General features: G+C 33.9%; 1 protein-coding gene across 3 annotated transcripts in view; it reads left to right on the forward strand.

Moving 5' to 3' along the window:
* The window catches only part of LOC149425137 (lachesin-like), a 97,403-nt gene extending 75,284 nt beyond the window's left edge, over nt 1-22,119 (forward strand). For all 3 annotated transcript variants that reach the window (XM_089650976.1, XM_089650978.1, XM_089650977.1), the window contains exons 8-9: nt 21,027-21,197; nt 21,661-22,119. In XM_089650976.1, the coding sequence (XP_089507102.1) occupies nt 21,027-21,197; nt 21,661-22,019 (530 nt within the window). In that variant the 3' untranslated portion in view covers nt 22,020-22,119. The remainder of the gene's footprint in view (nt 1-21,026; nt 21,198-21,660) is intronic.
* The last annotated feature ends 785 nt before the right edge of the window (nt 22,120-22,904 follow it).

Here is a 22,904-nt window from a genome sequence, read left to right on the forward strand (position 1 = left end):
AAAGCTTTTGTGAGGATTTTTATCAATTTTTATCAAAACGTTAAATTCCTCGCCGCTATTTTACTGGTACAGTGACATTAAAACACTTAACGGAAATTTATACCTCGCGATTCCACATACATAATATAACCTCCCCCAGTTTCCCATCCCCAATTTCCATATTACCGCGTACCGCATATAGCCCCGCGACCCGCCACGACCCACCGCGATCCGCCGACCCACCCTGCGGTTCCACGCAGCCCATAGGCGGATCGGAAGCGATCGTACCGCACGACAATTATCTTGTATTATTTATATGACGAGTATATCATTCTCATTTCCCTTCCGTATAATGATGACAGTGTGAATTGCGCGTGTCAAACTTTGATGAGAAATGGTTTAGTGTTTCAAAATAATGTTTGGATGGAGCAAATGATTCGGTGTCAGCCAAAAAACTTTAATTGAATATATGTAATAAAATAATATATTGGAATATAAATGAAATTTTTTGTACAGATTATGAAAAATATTTTTGCAATACAAATATGATTTAAGATTTTCACGGCAAAGAGTATTTTTGTTATTTGTTTTTGGGTTGTTATGCCATGTTGCGCTAACTCCTTCTTTAGCCAACATTTCGCACAGCATTGCAGTGTCCATCATCAGGGCAGATGTGTTATTTTTTTGAAATAAAATAAGATATCACATCTGCCCTGATGATGGACACTACAATGCTGTCCGAAACGTTGGCTAAAGAAGGAGTTAGCGCAACACGGCATAACACCCCAAAAACAAATAACAATTTTTTTTTTTTTTTTTATATTTACTCCACAAAGGAGGCCCTGAAGAAAATAATTTCCCTCAGGGCCTATGTCATCTTTGGGGATGCTGTGTGGAGGGTCTTTTTGTGGAGAGGAAGGAGTGAACATGGGTCTTGAAGAGTCCCATGTTGTAGGAGGGAGGAAACACAGAGGCCGGCAGTTCGTTCCACAGCCGAGCTGTTGAACTTAAGAACGAATCATAGAAGCGACCCGTTCTCATGTGACAAGTGTCAACTGTGTACAAATGTTGGGCGCGCGTTTGGCGTGTATCCCGACTACGCACCGGTGCCGAAGGGATCAATGACGCTAGTTCCTCAGAGCATCTTCCATTGTAATACCGATAGAACAAGGACAGCATACCTACCTGACGCCTGTGCTCTAAAGATTGCAGTCCGTTTGTTAAGATTGGGGAATCTATCAAACGGACCGCCCGTTTCTGCACAGAGTCAAGGGTTTTTTTCAGGTATTTTGGGGCTCCAGACCAGAGATGGCTGCCAAATTCGACAGTAGGGCGCACTTGCTATTTGTACAGGGTGAGCAGTTGTGTACTATTAAAGTATCTGCGGGCCCTGTACAGTACGCCCAGCTTCTGAGAGGCCAACTTTACTCTAGCTTCGATGGAGCCTCCGTACCTGAGCTGGTCACTTATAGTTACACCAAGCATATCAATGGAAGGTCTGTTCGGAAGATTGCTTCCGTTGAAGGAGACTAGATTATCATTTGGATCCCTTTTAGACGTAATCAGACAGGATTGGGTCTTTGAAACATTAAATTCGACGAGATTATTTTTACCCCAGGAGGAAATACTCTCGAGATAACCGTCCATTCTCTGCTTCAAAGCCCTCCGAGCCGTTGGAGTTTGTGTGCCCTTTGGGGGCTTGTCAAACAAAAAGCTATCATGAACTGTACTGTCATCCGCGTAACAATGAATCGGTGCACATGTCAAAAGGTCATTGATGTGCAACAAAAACAAAGTCGGAGACAGAACCGATCCCTGTGGGACGCCAGCATTTATGGAGTGCGAGGAAGAGGTGAAACCGTCAGCAACCGCCTGAATCGACCTATCCCTTAAAAAGTCAGCAATCCACGTACACAGGGATGCGGGAAGTCCGTAAGAATGCAATTTGTTGACAAGTCCTCGGTGCCAGACCCGGTCAAAGGCCTTGGATATGTCTAGTGCGACCGTTTGGGTCTCACCGTGACGTTCCAGGCACCGCCCCCAAACATGCGTCACATACGCGAGAAGATCACCGCACGAGCGGTTCTGCCGGAATCCGTATTGACGGTCGTTGATAATTTTGTTCTTCTCGAGGTATGTGAGCAGTTTGTCGTTGATCACACGTTCCATCACTTTGGACAGAACTGATGTGATCGCTATGGGGCGGTAGTTGGCCGGGTTGGAGCGGTCACCTTTCTTGGGAATAGGGTGAATTACCGCTTTTTTCCAACCAGAGGGCACAGTGCCACACTTCAGGGACATTTTGAAGAGCTTTGTCAAAACTGGAACTATTTCCGCAGCACACCTCTGCAATACCAGGGCAGGTATTCCATCAGGTCCACTAGCTTTGTTAACATCGAGCCCCCGTATGACGTGGAGTACATCCCGATGCCGGATCCTCAGCTTTTTCATATAGAAGCCGCAATACAGTTGTAAATTTTTAAAGTTGTTTTTTTTTTTAAATAATATTTATTGAACAGATGTGTTATTGTAGCCTGCTTGTATACCTATAATCAGTACAGTGAATTTTGTGAAGAATTTAAGATAATACAATGACTTTCTCTGTGGTCAAAGGGTAAAGCTCTCGACTAAAAATTCGAAGGTCACGGTTTCAAATCCCGGCGTGCGCAGGTAAATTTTATTTGATCGATTTGTGCTATTTCACAATTTTATTATTTAAAATACCTAATATTCCGTATATTTGCGTCGTGTTCCAGGGTGGGTGATACTCTCAGTATCGTGTAAGTGTAAAACCACCATTCAGAAATGGAACATTGCTTGAAATGGCTTATGACGAATAGCCATGTACCCCCCATCCTTTTCCCCATCTTCTTTCCGTCGCCACTACTTACTACATACCCCAATTGGGGATGCCATAGTCTCTCTGGTTCCACATGGTTGGGAGCACATGGGACTGTCGGGCGTTATTCACATAAAAAACTTAATCATCAGGAAAATACTCTAACACGGAGATTTAAAAGTAGGTATAGCAAAGAATTAATTGGCCTTAAAACTAACAAACTTAACTAACTATTTACGCCTTTATAAAATATTTTTCTGTGAATGTATTAAATAACACAAAAGTAATATTTTATTTAATAATATCCTAAACGATGCAGTCTAGCTTTATAATAAGTTCCTTTGCCATGATAAAATTATAAGAATTTATAACTTTCCACTAAGTAGACATAACTTTTAGTTAATTAGGCAAAAAGGCAGAAAGAACTTTATTATCGTCAAATTATAAAATGAAAATTACAGCTAAAAAATTTAAGCTTACATATAACTTAATCTAGAAAAGGGGATTATCTTTGTTAAGGTTTGTAAGATATTTTTGTACCTTATTTCTTTCCGTGCTATATTTATCCGTTGTTTTTCTTAGCTAATTTTGTAAATCTTTCTTAAACTGAGAAATTTCCGTAGAGGAACTTTGGCGAAAAGAATAAAATTGACGCGTTCACCTTTTATGAAATACAAAGGCGTGTCAAAAGCGAAAGGTTACATGTCTATTTACTTCGCATAGCAAAGGAAATTGACACTTCACACCAATGGAATATGTCAGATTTCTTTTGAATTTTCCTATACAAAGGACTAAAGTACGTAAATAGGAAAGTGTTAACTTAAATAAATTAAATTTTAAGGTTATTCACGTTGAAACTTTCCTGTGGTGCATATGCATAGGTTCCTTCTGGAAATTTCCTTAAAAACAAAGCCAAATGAATATATGTTAAATTTTCTTTAAACATGTTGCTGCTTTCAATATTCTGGCGATCACTGTCAACGTATCGCTTATTCATGTTTTCCCTATACATATTTCTTTAAAATATGATATTATATCAAATTTTGCAATTTCATTCTATCACCCAAAATCGATATATGTAGGATCTAATCATTTTCTTCTTGTTTATTCCTGTATCCCTATTATAAAATTATGTATCATACAAAAACATGCATTTTTTTGTTCATTAGTACAAAAATAAAGGATTTTCTAGAACAAAGATCAAATCTTTATATTATTTTAACGATATTCGTTTTTATCTACGAGGATAATAAATAATGTTGGACTATTTTATGTTTTGTGCGTCCTTTGGGTAATGCTCCGGGTGACATTTCTGTAACTGCAATATTACTGGAGTTCCGCAAGGTTGCACAAATGTGCCATCATTATAATATAATTTTATGTAAAATGGTTGCAATCACTGACTGCACTAAAACAATTCTTCCCTCTAAACAAGCTATTAAAAATGCTATATTTTAGACCGCATTAGTTTCTACCGAAAAGGTTTTCTTCAAAAAAAATTTCGAAATACGTACAAATTTTTGATTAATTCTTTTCATCAACAAAAACAATCAAATATATGGAAAAGAAAAAAAATAAAACTTATATTATAAAACAATTTAATATGCCATATTTCTCCACTCAGTCGTAGGTAATTATTGTAAAGTAATCACATTTGAAATAAAACCAACCATCTATTGGTGCACGGACTGAGCACTCTAAATTAAATTATTTGCGCTATTGAAATGGATGTAAACCACTGCATTTTCATCGGTATAACAGATACAATTTATTATAGTCCATGGATTTAAACAAATGGATCCGTAGGAGCAGACCGTGTGCCTTTGTGCGGCCGCTAATGATCATCCCGGCTTTAGCGTGCCTTGTGCATTAAACCCCTAATGCAACACGTTGGTTCCACGCCAAACATTATATATATAATATTAATATTTTATTATTATGCAAAAGTGGGAAAAATGCAAGCGGAAAAGAATTCATTTTTTTAGTTTAGTGAAACTATCCTTCAAAAGTAGTTGTCATTTCGTTGTTTCCTTTGAGTTTATTTTTCTTTGTGAGTACCTACCGCACAAGAGTTCCAAGGAGTTGAAAGTACCTTGCTGTTTAGACCTGATCACCAAATAACGCTAAAGACATTTCAAGCAACGTTTTGTTCTGAATTACAGCAATTCACCAGAGCAATACTCAAAATAATCTACATCTCTAGAATTTAAAGCAATATTCTATTTTTCATGAATAAATTGTAAAATACTCGCAACTTCCGGATTCAAAATATTTAATTGTATATTTATATGGTGACCGGATAAATCATCACAATGATAATTCATCACATCCTTAAAAAGTTATGGAAAGTCGTGGAAAGTTATGAAATAAAAACTTTATTAACTGGGTTAAGTAGGTTGGGTTAGGTTAAAAAAAAAATTCATCGTTTCTTATGACTTTATATCACTTTTTAAAAGTGTGCTGAATTTTCACTGTGTTGAGTTATCATGGAGCCTATTTATATATACACATACTCACTTTCGTGAGATCTTCAACTTAATAGAGCTATAAAGTCAGTTTAAAACGATTAATTATTTTTCAAGACGAAACAATACCCAAAAAATATAGCCAGAATCTTAACAACGTAAGTAAAGCAGCCATGCACAAAATATTCGACGCGCGGCCTTTGTGTATTAGAGAGACCAGCGGCTTAATTTTCCCTATCAAATCTCTTAAAATAAAGTGAGAATCTTAACGACATAAGTGATGAAGTCGTGTAAAAATAATATTCATACTGTATGTCGTGGTAAACGGATCTACAGTCGACTTCTCTCTAGCAGACCTTGAAAATCGATATTTCCGTAATAAAATAAAAAATTCAAATGTGAGCGCCAAGCAAACACCCGTTATTATTATGTCACCTTAAGCACCAAAATCAACACCATATCATTCAGATATCCAGCTACCTAATTATTAAATTAGAAATTTTCCTTTTTATGTTTTACCCTGGGAATCATTCAAAGTTACTTGCTTAGACCGTTGCGATAGGAAACCATTTGAATGCATAAAGCTTGACTGTACCTACCTTACAAGTTCATGTCAAAGTTCGGTTGGCAAAAAAAAACATTAACATAATGCCCTTGATCCTAGAATAAAGCAGACAGCGAAATTTTGCTTGTGTGCTTTTATTCCTATAGCCGTATGTAAATTTGAAAGAACTTCATGTCTGTTATATTTCTTGAAAAACTGTGCACACATACTCGCATATTCAACCTTTACCCTCCGTTCTATTTTCTTTCAAATCTTTGAAATCATAATTATTCAAACTTCATAGCTTCTATTCAAATCTATGGAAACATATATTCAAACACTATGGCCTCCTTTCTATTTTCTTCCAAATCTATGGTTACATATATATTCAAACTTCATTTCGTTCCGGCAATTCAATAAATATTCCCGCGCTTAGGAGTGGAAGAGGCCATTAGGCCTGGGTCCTTTCCTCCACTACAAGCGGAGTGCGCGGGTGTAATGTCACCTGAATATGACACATGCGAATCGTTTGTGTGGAATTTATGTAGAAAAAAAGGCGGCAAAAACAGCAAGGGCCGACCGAGAAAACGGCGACGAACGGGGGCCAAATGTATTTCGAATACATGATAAATTACTGCATATTACAGGCATTAATGTATATTTTGTTGCAATCGAATCTATATAATCGATGATTTAGTTTATTTTTTTCTGTTAACCATACAATATTACAATCATATCTTCACTTATGTCAATGAATCTAAATGTTTTTCATAAATGATAGTTGTAATTAATCTATATTTACTTGCACGAACACGAATCGCCCATGACAGTTGACGCTGACTAAAATATTGTCAGTTTATCAAGCCCGCTTGCTCTATAGAGAAGTTTGTCTTCTAGTCAATAAACATCGTTAACTAAAATCTTCGGCTTGGACGAAACTTGCTCGGGATTTGGATGCTAATCGAACGACTAGTGACCACCATTCTATAGGCATTTCCAGAGGGAAGACATTCAATTTGTCGTCTCAGTCACACAGCTATGGAAAAGATATACTTAAACTGTGTTAGGAAAGACATGTGATGAACCTACTTCTGAAAGTTGCTGGTAGTAGTGATGTATCCCTGATCCATCTAAGAAGAGAGTATAAACGATGTGATTTCATACGTTAAAAATAATTTTCGAACTCATTAAATTTGTTAAAATGATATTATTGGAAAAATAAGTGTATTAATTATTAAATGTTTAAGTTAGCTTCATAGTTTATTTTGGATTAGTTTACTTACCTACCTACGTTACAAATCTTAACACTATTTTAGTAAATAATTAATTCACTAATATTTTAAGTAAATACTAACTAATGAAGACTCTCTGTTTAGCACGTACAAAGATCAAAATATCAATCGAAAATGCTTAAATGAAAATAAAAATTTTAAGCATTGTTCTTTTGCCCACATTTATTCTACGACCATTTTTTTCTATCCATATATTAGGTATATTGTACATAATACATTTTGCAAAACTTACATTGTAATGACATGGGGTGTACTTAGTACTTAGACCTGGGCCCGCCTCACTAGAGTGTTTCCTGTGTCGAGACAGGCGTTTCCTTTGGCTAAGCTAGCCGAACCTTATGCAAAGTTAACATGACGTTATTTCTCGAGCTAATTGAAAAAAAAACTGGGTAGCAAGAACAATACGTTGTAGTGAAGTTTAAACTTTTTAAAAAATCTACCCGTTTAAAAGTATTTTTACTATTATACACCTATTTTTAATGTTCAATCTAGATAAGCCATCTTTTCGGAATCTTATTAGCCAATATTAAACAATATATTGTGTTTTGACTGAGGATTGACCTTCCTCTCAACGAACTGGCTCAACTGATGTGAACTTTTAAAACTTGAAAAAGATAAATTTGGTTTCACTGAGGATTGAACCTTTCTCCCCGAGGACTAAAGTCAACCTTGCTAACAACTGCGCCAAATAACGATTGCGTAGGACCGACATTTATTTCGTATATTAAATGCTGTAATGTCATCCAATTTCAGCCAAATGCATACTAGTCCGAGTGTGTACGTGATTGAACACTTTATTGAATGCATTAATATTAAATAATAATATTTGGCTAATTTATATAGCGCCGTTTTCGTGATAAATCACCGCAAGGGCGCTTTTCATCGACAACGAGTCGGAAATTACCTAGATTTTTTTTTCTAGATTCAAGCGGTCATTCATTCACGGCAACAAAATTTAATTCAAATTTGAAAAATTAGTTATCTTTTTTTAACATGTTAATTTTTTTGGATTATTCTGAAATTTATAAGAATTGTCTTATTGGGAGAAATTAACACATTTTCTTATGTAGAATCGTACTAGTTATTACAGAAATTACTCACTTTATGCAAAAATTGTAAAGTTTTTTCATGTGAAAAATATATAAACAACTACGAAAAAAAGCAATTCTTTATCATTATTTTTTTTAGTTTTATTCTGTTTATTTGCACAGTTGACACTTTCACATGTGTGTTTGTTTAATAAATGTGATTGAATTCCATAGTAGAATGAGCATTCCATATCCACTATTTCATCTCCCTTTTCGACGTTTCTCTATCAGCCCGTATGGGCATAATATACCGTGCAGTGTATACCATTATTCCGTTTTCCGTGAGTTCGATGCCGTATAATACAGGGTCACCTAAAAACTATGTTTAGAAAAATAGGTTTTAAAAATAAAAGGTTTTCTTTTATACCTCAACATTGCAATATCTCTTGAAAATATGGTGTAGATAAATAGCGTATGAGAAATCAAAATATTAAATTAAAAGATCTTTAAACAATAAATTGTTTATAAGCCAACATAAACTGTGAACGGGTGTTCCTCTAGTGTGCACCGGTGCACCGGGGATCAATTCTGCTAGCTCTTTAGAGCAGATTCCATTAAAATACCTGTAGAACAGACTCACTATGCCCACATTACGTCTGTCCATTAAAGATGGCAATCAGTCTGTCAACAACGAATTATCAATCAGACGGACCGCCCTCCTTGGCACAAAATTAAGTGGATTTATCAAGTTTAGTAGGGGTACCAACCCAGAGGTGGATCCCGAATTCAATTATTGGACATACTTGAGATTTATATAAGGTTAGCAGTTGGTTACTTGTCTCATATTTTAAGCTTTAAAAAACACTTAAGCCTTAAAAGTGCAGGTGATTTTTAGCTACTTTATTAAAACGAACCATTTAAAAAATATGCGTGTTCGCCTTAGAATCCTACATCTCGGGCGTTGTTAAACACAGTATAATTTTTAAGCATTCAGTTGAGTATGTATTTCCTGATAACCCTGTCAATAACACGGTTGGTGGAAGTGCTCTCTTACAAAAAGGCGAACGTGTTACGGGCTGCGATTCGGATGGCGATTGAAAAATTGAGAAAATAAACTACTAATGGAAAATCTGTGTAAAAAGAGGATAAGTTTTTTATAAATTTAATACACAAGCGTGTTTCATAAGATCCTAAAGATAATATCACCTATGTGTGTACGGCATAAAATCTAGTAAGGATGCACAAGGAATTGAAAATATTAAATATATATTTACAAATAATGTAATAGGCCACCATGATTTTAACCGACTTGAACTGAGTTACTGATACATTAAAAATACAAATATAGCAACATTATACGCCACCAAACGAATTCAAAATTTGGGAAACACATACCTACTCCGATTTTTTTGAACTAAATCACCAATATTGGAATATAGGCTGGTTTTAGCTTGTTTTTTTCATGTTGAACTGATTTATTTGTAAAATTGTTTAACTTTGGATGTGCACAAGATCGTTTGTTCGATGGTTGAAGGTTTCAAATTGTGTATTAAACTTCGATACTACTTCCTACCACGATTTTTTTTTCTTTATTGCGTAAAGTTTTAAATATGTGTATATCAGGCATACCTACTAATCTACTGCACTGTTTATGTGTATATTGTATAAAATGTTCAGGGTGTTAAGGGACGTACTTGATTGACTTACTTCAACTTTGTAAAAACTGTAAATTAAATTTTACCGGGGACCAAAATTTCATCAGTTTTTACTCCAAATAATGTCCGGGATCACTCGTTAAAGTAATTCAAGTGCGTCCCTTAACATCTTCTACAAAGGTAAAAAAGCATGTTTGTAATAATAAATAAATAAACTAATATTGTACCCACTAACAATTTACATAATTGATTTTTAGTCATTCGCCTTGTTTTCATATTCTCATAAGTAGGTACGTTGCGAGAATTTCACAAAAACTCGATTGCTTTTAGTTTTGGCATTCAGCGAGTTCATTTTAGATGGTGTCTTTTCTCCCTTTTTTAGCTTATTTTCGGATGCTTTATCATAAAAAGTCATTTGAATATGTAGTGTATGTGAGTAAAGAAGAGTGGGATAGACAAGAATGAGAGAGCGAGTATATGTGCGTTTGTTTAATAAACGGCCTTTGCTAATTTGGGGTTACGAGTGACGGTCGGAAGTCGGGTACGTGTCGTTTATGAATGTCGTTTTAGTTAACAAAATGGTCTAAGTATTGAGTTAAAAATATGTAATTTAAATCGGAGATGGACGTATTAATTACTTCTCCTGACACGTAAAGGATATCACAGTATAAAATGTTTTGATTTAACTACTGGCGCGTTTCTTACCACATATGGGCCAATTTGCAAATACCCACGATCGTCCGCCTGCCAAAATATGGCCAATTTGAAGAGATGTTTTAAAACATTTATTGAACTTATTTTAAAAGTTCTCGAGTGTTGAAATCTACGAATTATCATGAAGCTAACTTAATTGTTTCACACTTATGTATGAAGAATTATATATGTATCTTCCCTCTTGTTAAATCATATTTGTATAATCTGGTATTTTCCACAAAATTATATTTTTCATACAGGGTGTCATCGTCGCGTTTTCAAACACACTGATGTTTATTTTAGGCAAATTCTGTTTTGTATTAAATATCAAAGTGTTGATAATTGATTCCTTAGGTTATTTTAAGTTATATAAAATTCCTGATATTAAAAATAAGGTGTGAAGTTTAGTTTGCAACTGTCACAGAATTGCCATTTTCGGAGCGGTATGTGTTTTTTTTTCAATAAAATCATAGGTGTTCCTTCAAAACCAGTGCGGTTTTTAATATTGATTCAGTTATTAATTCGAGTGATTCATAATATAAAAAAACATGTGTAATTTTTATTACTGTAGGATAATTTTTAGTCTGAAAAATAACGATTGAAAAATGATATTTCTACTGAAAAAACGAACAATCGTTTTTGGTAAGTAATTTTTTTATCCACTTTTAGGCTAATTATTTTTTTTAATACGTTTTGTGTACAAGGACATAAATTATATTTTTTGTAAATTATTCAATTAATTTACATGCGCTGCATCATGGAAATATTATATTGATTCATTTAAAGAAATTTACTTTGGGAAAATAATAAATACTGATAAGAAGTGAACGTACTATTATTTATGGATGGAATATGCATCGCTTTATTTACATAGAAAAAATATGCAGCTTGGAAGAATACTAATTCTACTACGGAAAAATACATAAAATAAATATCTGAACTCCTCTTTCCACCGTGCTTTAAAATTTACTTAATATTAATCAAATAATGAAGCCACTTTTCTTCCGCCTCTTCCTTTTTTCCGCCCTTACTCCTACCCTTCTCATCCACAGGGCCTTCACCAACTTCCCTTAAAGCCTTTGTTGTTCAACGCGGTTTTCACAGATGAAATTAAGGTACGTGCAGAGCAAAATAGTGCAGCAGCGGTCAAAATTTAATAAAAAATCTCAAAGTCAGGAAAATTAAATAACTGGTGGAACCGTGAAGCGATGGATCTCCGTGAAATTGATAGTGCGATGGGATGACTTTTCAAGTTTGAATTTTATTTATTTCTGAAAGGGTGAAGTTATTGAGTTTTGATGTTTTATCTTGGATTTTTAAGGCTATAACGTAAGCTATCAAGAAGAGAAATGAATGAGAGATTACTTATTTAAAACAAAACAGATTTCAAAACTTACAGAGCTTCCATAGTTCAACTTGTTATATTGGTTGGCGAATAAATCATTCAATTTCATAAATTCTTAGTTGTACGGTCAATCTCTGGAATATTAAAAAAACTGTTCGTTTCATAATCATCGAGTACCATCTGCATACTGATAGATGAAACCACCTCAAAATAAACTAATCTCTTCGGTATCATGATTTTCAATGCCATGTGTTTTCATGGACTTGTTTATCGTATTGATTCATTGGATTTAAATCTAGTCGTCTTGGTTCATTTTAGGTGCCATTTTTTCATCGATTGTCCATCTTCTGAGCAAAACGTTCTTCCATTGCCTTTTTTGGATCTTAGAAAAAACTTGAAAAAAAGCGTACGAAAAGCAGCAAAAATTTTTTCACCATTTTTTTAAATTCCAATTTAATTTATCAGTGGCTTCTTACAATCCTTGCAAAGCCCTGGCTCGGTCATCCGCCCAGGTACAGAAATGTTTCAAGGCCCGACCATGCAAAGCGCTTGCCTTTTTTAAATTTAATATCTGGCTACCACCGTCCGTAGGGTGGAAAGGGGAAATTTCCTCCCGCCCATCCACCCCCTCCAGACGTCCAACCAAATTGTTTTAAGCCGACATGGGCATGCCGACGAAGCCTTTTTTATCCGCTGCCTGTTTCGCCGCTCCAATACGGGAGGAATAAGATTTCATAATACCGTTGTGTGCGGGTATTCAATTAATATTTAACAGGGGGCATGTGTGCCACGGATGGCTGCACGAAGGATTGAAAACTGTGTGGCAGATGAAAGGATGATCGAAATGACGCAGTATTGAATAAGCATTATGGTATTATTATAAGTCGCATTTGGCTTACATTTATTTACACCAATCTTCACAACTAAAATGAACAAGTTATAGTTTAGGGAATTTAGCTAGATGATGAAGAGCTATTATTATTAATGTTTAAATAAAAGAAATAAATATAACAAATTATCTAAATAATGCTACTTTCTTAATTTGTGCATTGGTGCATAATGTAATTCACTTCCAACATTGATGTCCCTGCCAAACGTCACTGAGAAACAGCTTTTTGTCTTGTTTACGCATGTTTATTGTTTTCAGCAAAAAATACGTTTGAAAATAAAAAATATAATAGTAAGAACTTCTTAAATTTTACGAAAAAGTGTTCTTTTCGTTGCATTAATTTATTTTATCAAATTCAAGGAAATATTATTTTAGGAAATCGAATAACACTTTGAAACACGATTTATTTAAGCAATGCAATCGTGTTTTACGAGACCTAAACATCATATTGCATGTACATATAAATATTATAGTTTGCTTCAAGAAACTATTGACTTTCATAACTTTATCGGAAGACATGAAAAGTATGTGAAGATGAAAGCTTAGCTTGTATTAAAAATCAACATTCTAAAAATGATTTATAAAACTTTAGGGCTAAGATTAAGGTAAATACTCTAAATTAATAATAAAACACCGCGTTAAGGCGAAACTTAGTGCTATATCACTATTTTGATCCATCTTAATAACAAATTGGTGTACCTACATTATGAATACCAAAAAATATGCTTTAGATAAATTGGACCTTTTCCTATCGTTTCGTTTAAGTAGAATACAAATAAATTACTCAATAAAAAATATAAATGTAACATACTAAAAAATATATTGTTCCAATAGAAAGAAAACAACTTTTAAAAAATACAGAATTATAGCTAAGATTATCTGTGATAGTTTCACTTGATTAACTTTTTTGCTTTCTTATAAAATTATTTACAAAATAAATAAAAATCAGGTTTGTGATTGAAATCGAACGTTTCTAGACTCCGTTTGTCGATTGATTTTAATGGCTATTACCTACAATACAAGATATACCAAGAATGTACACATTTTTGGCTTGTAACTTCCTCTTAATGCACAATTTATACTCTAACTTGAAAACTAAACACAGCTTTCATTTGGCAATAGAATAATGCACGCCACTGTGGAAATATATCTACACAGACATACTCAACGTAATTTTATGACATATTTATCACACTCCCAGCAAGTTTTTTGTTGGCTTGTAGCTTCCTCTTAATACTAATTCGACGTCAATATGAAATCCGGAGGAACAAAAACCAACTCAAATTACAAAGAAAACTTCAGATTACGAATTCTTTAAGACCGTCTTGAGAAGTTTTTATTTTTCGCGTACTTGAATATAAAATTTTGTATAATCAATAAAGAAACACGTCGGGAATGCTCGGACGGTACTGGGTGGCAGAAATCAGCGGGTCACTCTGAACTTGAAGGAATCCATTGTTAATGTGGATTTCAATTATTAATATTCAATTTTCATTGTGCCCCCGCTTACTAGCCGCCAGTCATTCCCAGAAGGTGATTGTGGTAAGGCAGCAACGCGATTGTAATAAAAAACAATTAATTTTGTTTTATTTTATTTTATTTTATTTTATTTAGGAAGCAAACAGCAATTACTTACAATATTAGACCAATAATGTTCCATTAATTCTAGTCGTTGATTTAATATTTGCACCTATACAATATATTTATAAATGACAAAGAAATATAAAGAATCAACATTATAAGGAATTACAAAATGTTATAAAAACAATTAAAGACAGCTAGTAGTAATACAGTTTCCACATGATTATAATAAACACAATAAAATAAACTAAGATGATAGGATTATTTCACAAAATAAAAAATTAAGTTATCAGTTTAGTAAGTTGCATTTTATATGTTTTCAAGTTACATTTAAAAATGTCTACATCTCGTAAGTCGTTGTGAGTTTTACAGATACGTCCTATTAAAGAGTTTGCGCATATTTGGCTTTACAGTGTGGTGTTCTAAATAAGTCATTCGATCTGGTTTTGTGTTCAGGACAACAAAATGCAATCTATTAATTATTATCTTATTTTATGTGATGAAAGAGTTTCAACTGCCCCAGAGGCAGAAAAACTATGGCAAACCTATGTTTTTGTTCACGTTCTCTTATTTTATTCATCCCCTTTCGGACAGTGTGTATATTTGTAAATACGTAGATGTATGTAAATATTTTTTTTCTATCTAGGGCAAACAAAAATTGGCAGTTTTTATTGGTTTTTAGCCACGAATTTAGGCGGTAGCCATTGTTATATTTTGATATTTGATATTTGATTTCTGTGCCGAATTTCCGATTTAGTTGTGAATACATCCCGTAGATTGAAGTTATTTTTTAAATTTCTTTTTTATTTGACTAAAGACGTGTTCGAATTGTCATTTTATATGCTCTATGAAACCTAACGCTCTATCAAATGAAAATATATATTTTTTTAAATAACAAAAATGTTCATATAACTCTACCAATTGTTATCAAGCATCAAATATTATATTCTACCACTGCAAGTTCTAAGAGGGTTAACATAATATTGTGTCCCGCTAGGAGTTTACTGTTGTTATGGGGGACACTTTTCAAGGGTTATTTGATTCAGAATAAGACAATAATACAAAAACAATAAAATACAAAACAAAATGTGAGAGCAATACAATTTCAATAAAAAATTGATATTAATTCAGTTGAAAACTTAAAAATAATTAGGTACTTAAAAACAATAAATTGTTTATAATATAAAAGGAACGACTTCGGCGCGCTAAAATAAATAAACTTTTTTCGGTTGAAGACTTTAATATAAAACAATTAAAAACCGTTTGGGGGATTTCGTAAGGCTGAATTGAGTTAGAAAGAAAGAAAATAAAGGGATGTTTGGGGAGTTTTTCATTTGCCCGTACTGAGTTTATAAACCTTAACTTCAGGATTCAAAGGCAATGAGCTTACAGCTCTGTCACCGAGGTATTTATTTGAAACATTTTGAAGACCGTTACCTAAACTTTACATGTTTTAAATTCAGCACTCTCAATATAATATTTACAGAGCCCATTGTTTTTAGTGGGATTTCTGATTCTAAATTAAGTTGGATATCATCAGTTGGATGTAACAGTAGATTTTGAATTTACAAAGTTCGTCGTTTTCCTCTGCTAGGCCTTACATCGATCATCCCCTGCGTTACGTTTTTTGATTTTTTTATTCTTTAAAATCTTACTGTTACAAATAGCATAAACAATATTTTAAAATAAATTTTTAATTTATTTTTAAATACTCATATTACACCTTTTTTTAGAACAAAGGTTAAAAATGCGGAGAAACGTAGGTAAATAACGATTTAACATATTTTTTTCAGAAACTTCTCCTAAACAGCAATTTTTGATTTTTTTTTTCCAATCTCATATTACGGGTAATTGGTTAAATCACTTCACTCCAGTATATTTGTAAAATGGTTGGGCTGTAGTGGTGTGTGGTGTTATAGCACGGAATAGTAAGAGAGCCAAGAAGAATATATAAATACCGCACAGAGGTCTGTCAAAGGAGCCAGTGAGACCATGGCATTCACGACGTTGAAGTTAGTGTAGAGGGGAAGGAGACGAGATATTGGAAGTTGGGGAACTAACTGGCTATTCAGATCTGGTCAGCAGATATAACTAAAAACTTTTTAAGCATCATTTCTATTTTGCATTGTGGTCTTCTTCAGGGGCGATATTGAAAATTACTCCGGAACGTGCTGAGAATATACTGTATATATATATATATATATATATATATATATATATATATATATATATACAATTTTTATGTGTGTAATATCACAAATTAATCAAATAAAATATATTTGCGCACGCCGGGATTTGAACCAGTGACCTCCGGGTTAGAACCCAAGTATCGAAGGCACTCAACCACAAAGGCCGATTGATAAATGTTATCATCAGCTTCTTACAATTTTACAAACTTTGATCATTCGACGAAGAACTTCTGAATTGATGATCACACCTGATAATCTATATATGTAGATAAAATCTATGTAGTCGTATGAAAAAAGTATCCACCTGCACTTTTTCGTTTTCAAGGTTTCTTCTACAAAAGTTTCAAAATGCTCTTATCTTTACCGTGGCAAAAGGATACATCTATTAGTAGCCTACTATAAAAGTAATAAAAAAGCCATCTGCAATTGGATAAAATATAAATGAGGCCGAAAAATTAAGAGCATATTCCAACTTCCTTAATTATTTGCAAGAATTAAAAGAAAACTTTGCACCAATAATCATCTTTACCAATTTTATTCTACAGCAAATAAAGCTTGAGACATTCAAATTCAGACTTCCCCGCGCTCCACTCCCTTAAAACTCTTCCTATTCTTTATTTATTAACTTTGCGCATTTTTACGATACTTTTCTCCGGGAATCACCTGATGAGAAGGAATGAAATGAGCTCCGCGCGTGCTGTGGTTTCTTTGTTCGCTTTTAATGAACTGAAACAGCTCCCCGTGGTTTTGTATTAACACCCCTGCAAATTGCCCACACTTGAATGTCTCTGTCGGCGGGAAAAAAACATTTTTACATGTATAATAAAAGCACGATTGACTTTTACTTTCATTGCACGTTTTGCTTCTCTTCCGCACTGGCGTAAGTTGAGTTTTTTTGGCAACGGGTCTGTTTATTTATTCTGTTGGGTTGTGTTCTAAAATATGAACAAGAGGAAGGCAAACCGAATGTTTTCGGTTATTATTTTCTTGTGGTAGGTTTTCAAGACGTAAATTGTCTTACTGAAATTATTGAGCTAGTTGAATAGCAGATTTTTTTACGACTCACGAAATGTAGTTATCTAAGGCATGAACATTTTTTAAACCTTATTATGAAAACCGGATTTTTTACATTCTAATCTGAAATTATGTTGTGTATTCTGAAATTGTTTTCTTTTAAGAATTTTATTTTTCTTTATTTGAAACAACAATTAAGATATTTGAAGACATTATTTGATAATGTGGGCCTCACTGGGTGCTTTACCCGTGCTGAGGTCCCCATTTTACAGATTAATAATATTTAATGAAATATGTAATGAGATTATTTTTTTTTAAATTTAATAAAGCTGAATTTAATTAAAATAAAACACAAATAATCAAGGCGATGTGAAGAAAATTTTTAAAAATCTGTAATTTGGTCCCTGCTATCAGTTACGGTTGTACATAATGATGTGTGTATTGTGATAGTGTTGTGTAATATGTATAAATGTTTTAGCATTTTTCTTTATAATATTTTTGTAATGTTGCCTAATCAGATTATTAGATTAAATTTTTTGTGAGATTTGATTTGTTGGTTGACAAACATCAATTATCTAAAGATTAAAATTAAACAAAAACAAAACTGCCATCAAAAAGTTAAAAAAAATCTATTCACAAATCTCAACCATTTATTTATTTAATTTTCTTAAATCCTTAATTATAATAATCTAATTATACTAACTTTGCCGACTTAAGCCGATTTGTTTTTTTGTTGGTTTACTAAATAATAAAGTTTTTTCTTTCGTTTGCTTAAAACAGGAGACTCTGAGGAAAAAATTCCCCTGAGGATGTATGTGATCTTTGGGGATGCTGTGTCTGGTGTATTTTTAGGAAAGGAAAGGGGAGGAAGTTTTGGGAAGAAAAAACTTCTGAGGGGAGGTTAAAAACGGTGCAAGGCGATGGCTCTAGAGAGATGGAGAGGTCAAAAGGTTTTCATAAACCAGTCTCCCCTGATCCGGCTCGCCACGAAGCATGTGGGTAAACGCATCCGCCTCTAAGATCTAAGCAAACCTCACACCATGGACCCGGGCACTCGTGCTTAATCACCAAACGAAGCGAACCACTTTGAGTGATTTATGGCAGAGGTGTTGATTATCCAATGAATAGTTCCCGGTGCGGCGGAACCCATACCCGTCTCCCAAATTAAATTATTAAATATTGTTAGGTTGATTTTTTTCATTGCAAAATAACGGAAATCCGTTTAACTTCCTGGATACCCAGAAGCATTATATTTTGAATAACTGTGGTGTTTTTCTTTGCAAAATAACAGAAATCCGTTAATCTCCCTGATATACCAAGAAGCATTATGTTTTGAATAACAGAAATCCGTTAAACTCCCTTGATACCCAGAAGCATTATGTTTTGAATAACTGTGATGTTTTTCTTTGCAAAATAACAGAAATCCGTTAAACTCCCTGGATACCCAGAAGCATTATGTTTTGAATAACTGTGATTTTTTTCGAGTTATAATTTCACACATTCGCACTATTGTGACCTACGGGAAGAAATTTATTTTAGTAGCAGTCCACAATCTGTTTATTGGTACTAGTATATACTCTGATATATGGCAGTGAGGATGAAAGTAGACTAAATGAGATCCCTGAGGCGTATGTGTGGAAACCATATATGATCGTGTGAGAAACGTGGAGATCCGCAATGATTCTAATGCTGATATACGAAGAGTATGTATGAGACAATGTATAAATGTGAATGATGCAAGGAGTGTGTGTGTCAAGACCGAGTTGTTTGGCGGTCTATCCTCTCTGCCTACTCCTGAGGCGAAACGGCGTGATGGTTAGTTAGTTAATTAGAAGTTAACTTTTGTGACCCGAGAGAAGGAATTTATATTGTGTATTTATACAGGTGTTAGAAGTTAACTTGTATGACCTGAGGGAAGGAATGTATATTATCTTTAGGTATTAAAAGTTAACTTTTGTAACCTGAGGAAAGGAATTTATATTATATTGTATGAATTTATATTGTATTATTAATTATCGCTTACGCCTTTGTGCCTCTCCGGCGTTGATATGTTGCTACCCGCAAGAGAACAGACTTAGTGAGACTCAGATCTTATGAGGTGCGTAAATAAAACCATGTAAAAAAATCACAATAAAATAAACACCTGGTTTGCTGGCACTGAAACTAAAACCTAATTTCAGCCAGACAGGTTAACCCTAGTTTCAAATAAGATTTTTAATTAATCACTTTTTCGTCTTTCCTTTCCATCTATCTATCATTTTGAACGAGATATGTATATTTATCTTAAAGTCTTTATCAAACATATCGGAAGCTACGTAGGCGCCCAATTCACGGGGATACAATGTACTTGCCAAGTTCGCAGAGAGTTAGAAATGTTTGAAGTTCCCTCACGGTATTATTGGTTGGCAACGCAATTATTTAGTTAGCATTATCGGATACGATCAAGTCATAGCTCCGAGTATTCGAAACGGTACGGATCTCTTCCTTTTGTACGCAGCTAGATTGAGAGCGATGTTCAAAGCAAAACGAACCTTTGCTTTACCTTCGCTTCTCATTCATTTCAGATGTTCAAATCTTGAAGCTGGAATCTTCTTTATTTATGTAAAGTAATTACAATTTTTTAATGTTACGAAATTGTGCATACGAAATAATACTATATCTTAACTGCACATTTAGAAAGCAAAACATATGTGTCTTCGTTAGATATTATAATGTTGCTTAGTAAAATTTGCGTCCAATGTTTGACGGCCGGCATAGTCCAGTGGTAACGCATTGGACTGCCTTTCCGAAGGTCGCGGGTTCGAACCTGGCGTGCGCAAATAAAATTTATTTGATTAATTTGTGTTATTTCACAATTAATTAATTAAATAAATATATAGTATATTTGCGGCACGTTCCAGAGTGGAAGATACTACCAGTATCGCCCTGGTGTAAGACCACCATTCAGAATTGAAACGTTGCTCCAAATGGCTTTAGCCGTGTTTAGTGACTAGATCTGAATAGCCAGGTACTTCCCCACCTTCCTCTTTCCCTTCCCCACTTACCTTCAGCCTCACAACATCCCCCAATTGGGGATGCCATAGTCTCACTGGCTCCAGACGGGAGCAGTTGGGACTCTTGTGAGGTATTCACTATAAAAAAAATAAAAAATAAATTTAATATTCACTTTACTGTCAGAAATAAGATCAGGCGCTATATTGCAAGGATTCAAATTTATGATAAAATTCTTAAAGGAAGTGTTTAAATATCACTCAAGGCCGGGGGTAGTCTAGCTAGTATATTGAAAATTAATCTTTCGCAACGTCCTTTATTTCATGACTTTCTGTGGCATTAATATCTGTACATATATCATTTACTATAACAACACAAGCATTCAAACGTTTTGAATTTTTTTGTAGAATTACTGACACAGGTATTCTTCTTATGACTCGAATTGTTTCGAAGAAACAGGTCAATTGTAAACATTGTAGAAACTGCGTTCCTTTATTTATTTTTTCTTATTGTTTTTCTCAGGTGAGATGATAATCTCTAACGACAAGTACAAGATGTCGGAGATCAGCAACTCGTACTACAGCGTGCAGATGAAACTTATCATCAAGAAGATCCAGAAACACGACATGGGAGGATATAAGTGCATTTCCAAAAACTCCATTGGCGATGCAGAAGGGAATATTCGTCTTTATGGTGAAAATTAAACTGTTTTAAAATTTCTAAAAAATCATTTCCAAGTGTTTATGGAAATGGAAGCATCTGTTAGATCTTGTATGTTTCGTCATCAACAATCCTACAGTTTAATAATCTAATACCTTAGTCTTAAGTGAATCCTGTTTTAAGTGAAATAAGTTTTTGCTAATAACGCAACATGACTTTGCAAAAACTTTTATCACCATTTAATAAATAACTCAAACATCTTCACAAATCGTTTCCCGTTTTTCACTTCACTTCACTTATTTTATATATTTCTGAAATGCTGCCAGATGCCAGGCTATTTACAAGTTTATTTATTTAAACAATGGTCATATTATTTGCTCTAACTTATTGATGGTTCGACTTGGGAGATTTTATTTTGGATTTAAAACAAAATCATTTTACAGAGCCAACTTTTTCTAACAAACATGTCATTTTGATGTAACGATTTTTTCAACAGAGATGGACTTACCCTACCGAGTGAAATCAGCCCTGGACCGGGAAGACTTAGATTCAGAAGAGCCTTCAGGGGAGGTCCAGTCCGAGGCAGATAACAATCTGTACAGCTTCCAGGGACCTCTCCGCGAGATCAACCATGGAGCCGAGTCCGCCTCATCCTCTGGCAACTCTGTCAGTAAAGAAACCAGTTTCCTTGAGTCTTCGAGCAGTAGTCACAGAAGGGGCATAAACAATGTTCTTTTGGTATTAGTAGTGAATTTGTTTGATGCCTTTCTGTTTCGGGTCGGTTTGAACAAAACGCGTTTCTTCGACGTTCCAGTTTGGCTGTGTTTTCTGTGTTTATTGCAGATATTTCACTAAATTGATCATGTTCTTGCTCGAACAATTCAAAATTATAAAATATTGCTTTTCTATTTCCAAATGTTCCCAGAACCTATTATGTACACCGTATATAAGAAATCATAAATACCACGATTATGGATGAAAAAATTCACAGATCTGAATTCAAAAGCAATGTTTCATATATTATGATTTTTTCATGAAAAAGTTGTTTATTCAACAATTCAAATAGCTGGAACTGAAGCCTTTCTGAGAGAAAATGCATTCCACAAATAATCTTACGTAAGAAAGCCATATGTACACATATAAATTTTATTTTAAAATAACGAAGCTAATTTTCTCGTATTTGCTGTCGAACGATTTCTATAAACAATACCTACCACTTACCTATTGTGTACGCAGTATTATAACTTAATGTTAAAGCCAACACTTTATTGATAATAACTAACTTTGTAAGCTTGCATTAAGTTTTGGGAAATGTGTGTATAAAAATTGTAAATAATATTATATACCTTCATAATTTTTATATTAATGAGAAAACCTATAGTACCATGTTCAAAATATGATACATAATATTTATACTGAAAGATTAATATAAATTTATGTATTGCCTAAGTTGAAAGCATAGAAAAAATAAATATAACACTAATAAAATAATGGCGGTTTGTGTTAAAAAATATTCAAAAATCTGTTGGTTCATCGCGTGAAAATATTTCCTGGTGATGGCAGAAATTAAAAATGTTTATTTTGGCAACCAATAAATAAGTGTAAATAATTATGCCTTCAAGAAAATAAATGACGGCATAACTTCTATGCAAACATTTGCAATTGTGCCAAATTGTATATAAACATTAAAATATATATTATTTAAAAAAGCTTATTTCTTTGATAAATAACTATCATCTT

The sequence above is a fragment of the Hesperophylax consimilis genome, chromosome 3 (genome assembly GCF_061612785.1).
Source record: "Hesperophylax consimilis isolate HC1 chromosome 3, BYU_Hcon_1.0, whole genome shotgun sequence".
Lineage (NCBI taxonomy): Eukaryota > Metazoa > Arthropoda > Insecta > Trichoptera > Limnephilidae > Hesperophylax > Hesperophylax consimilis.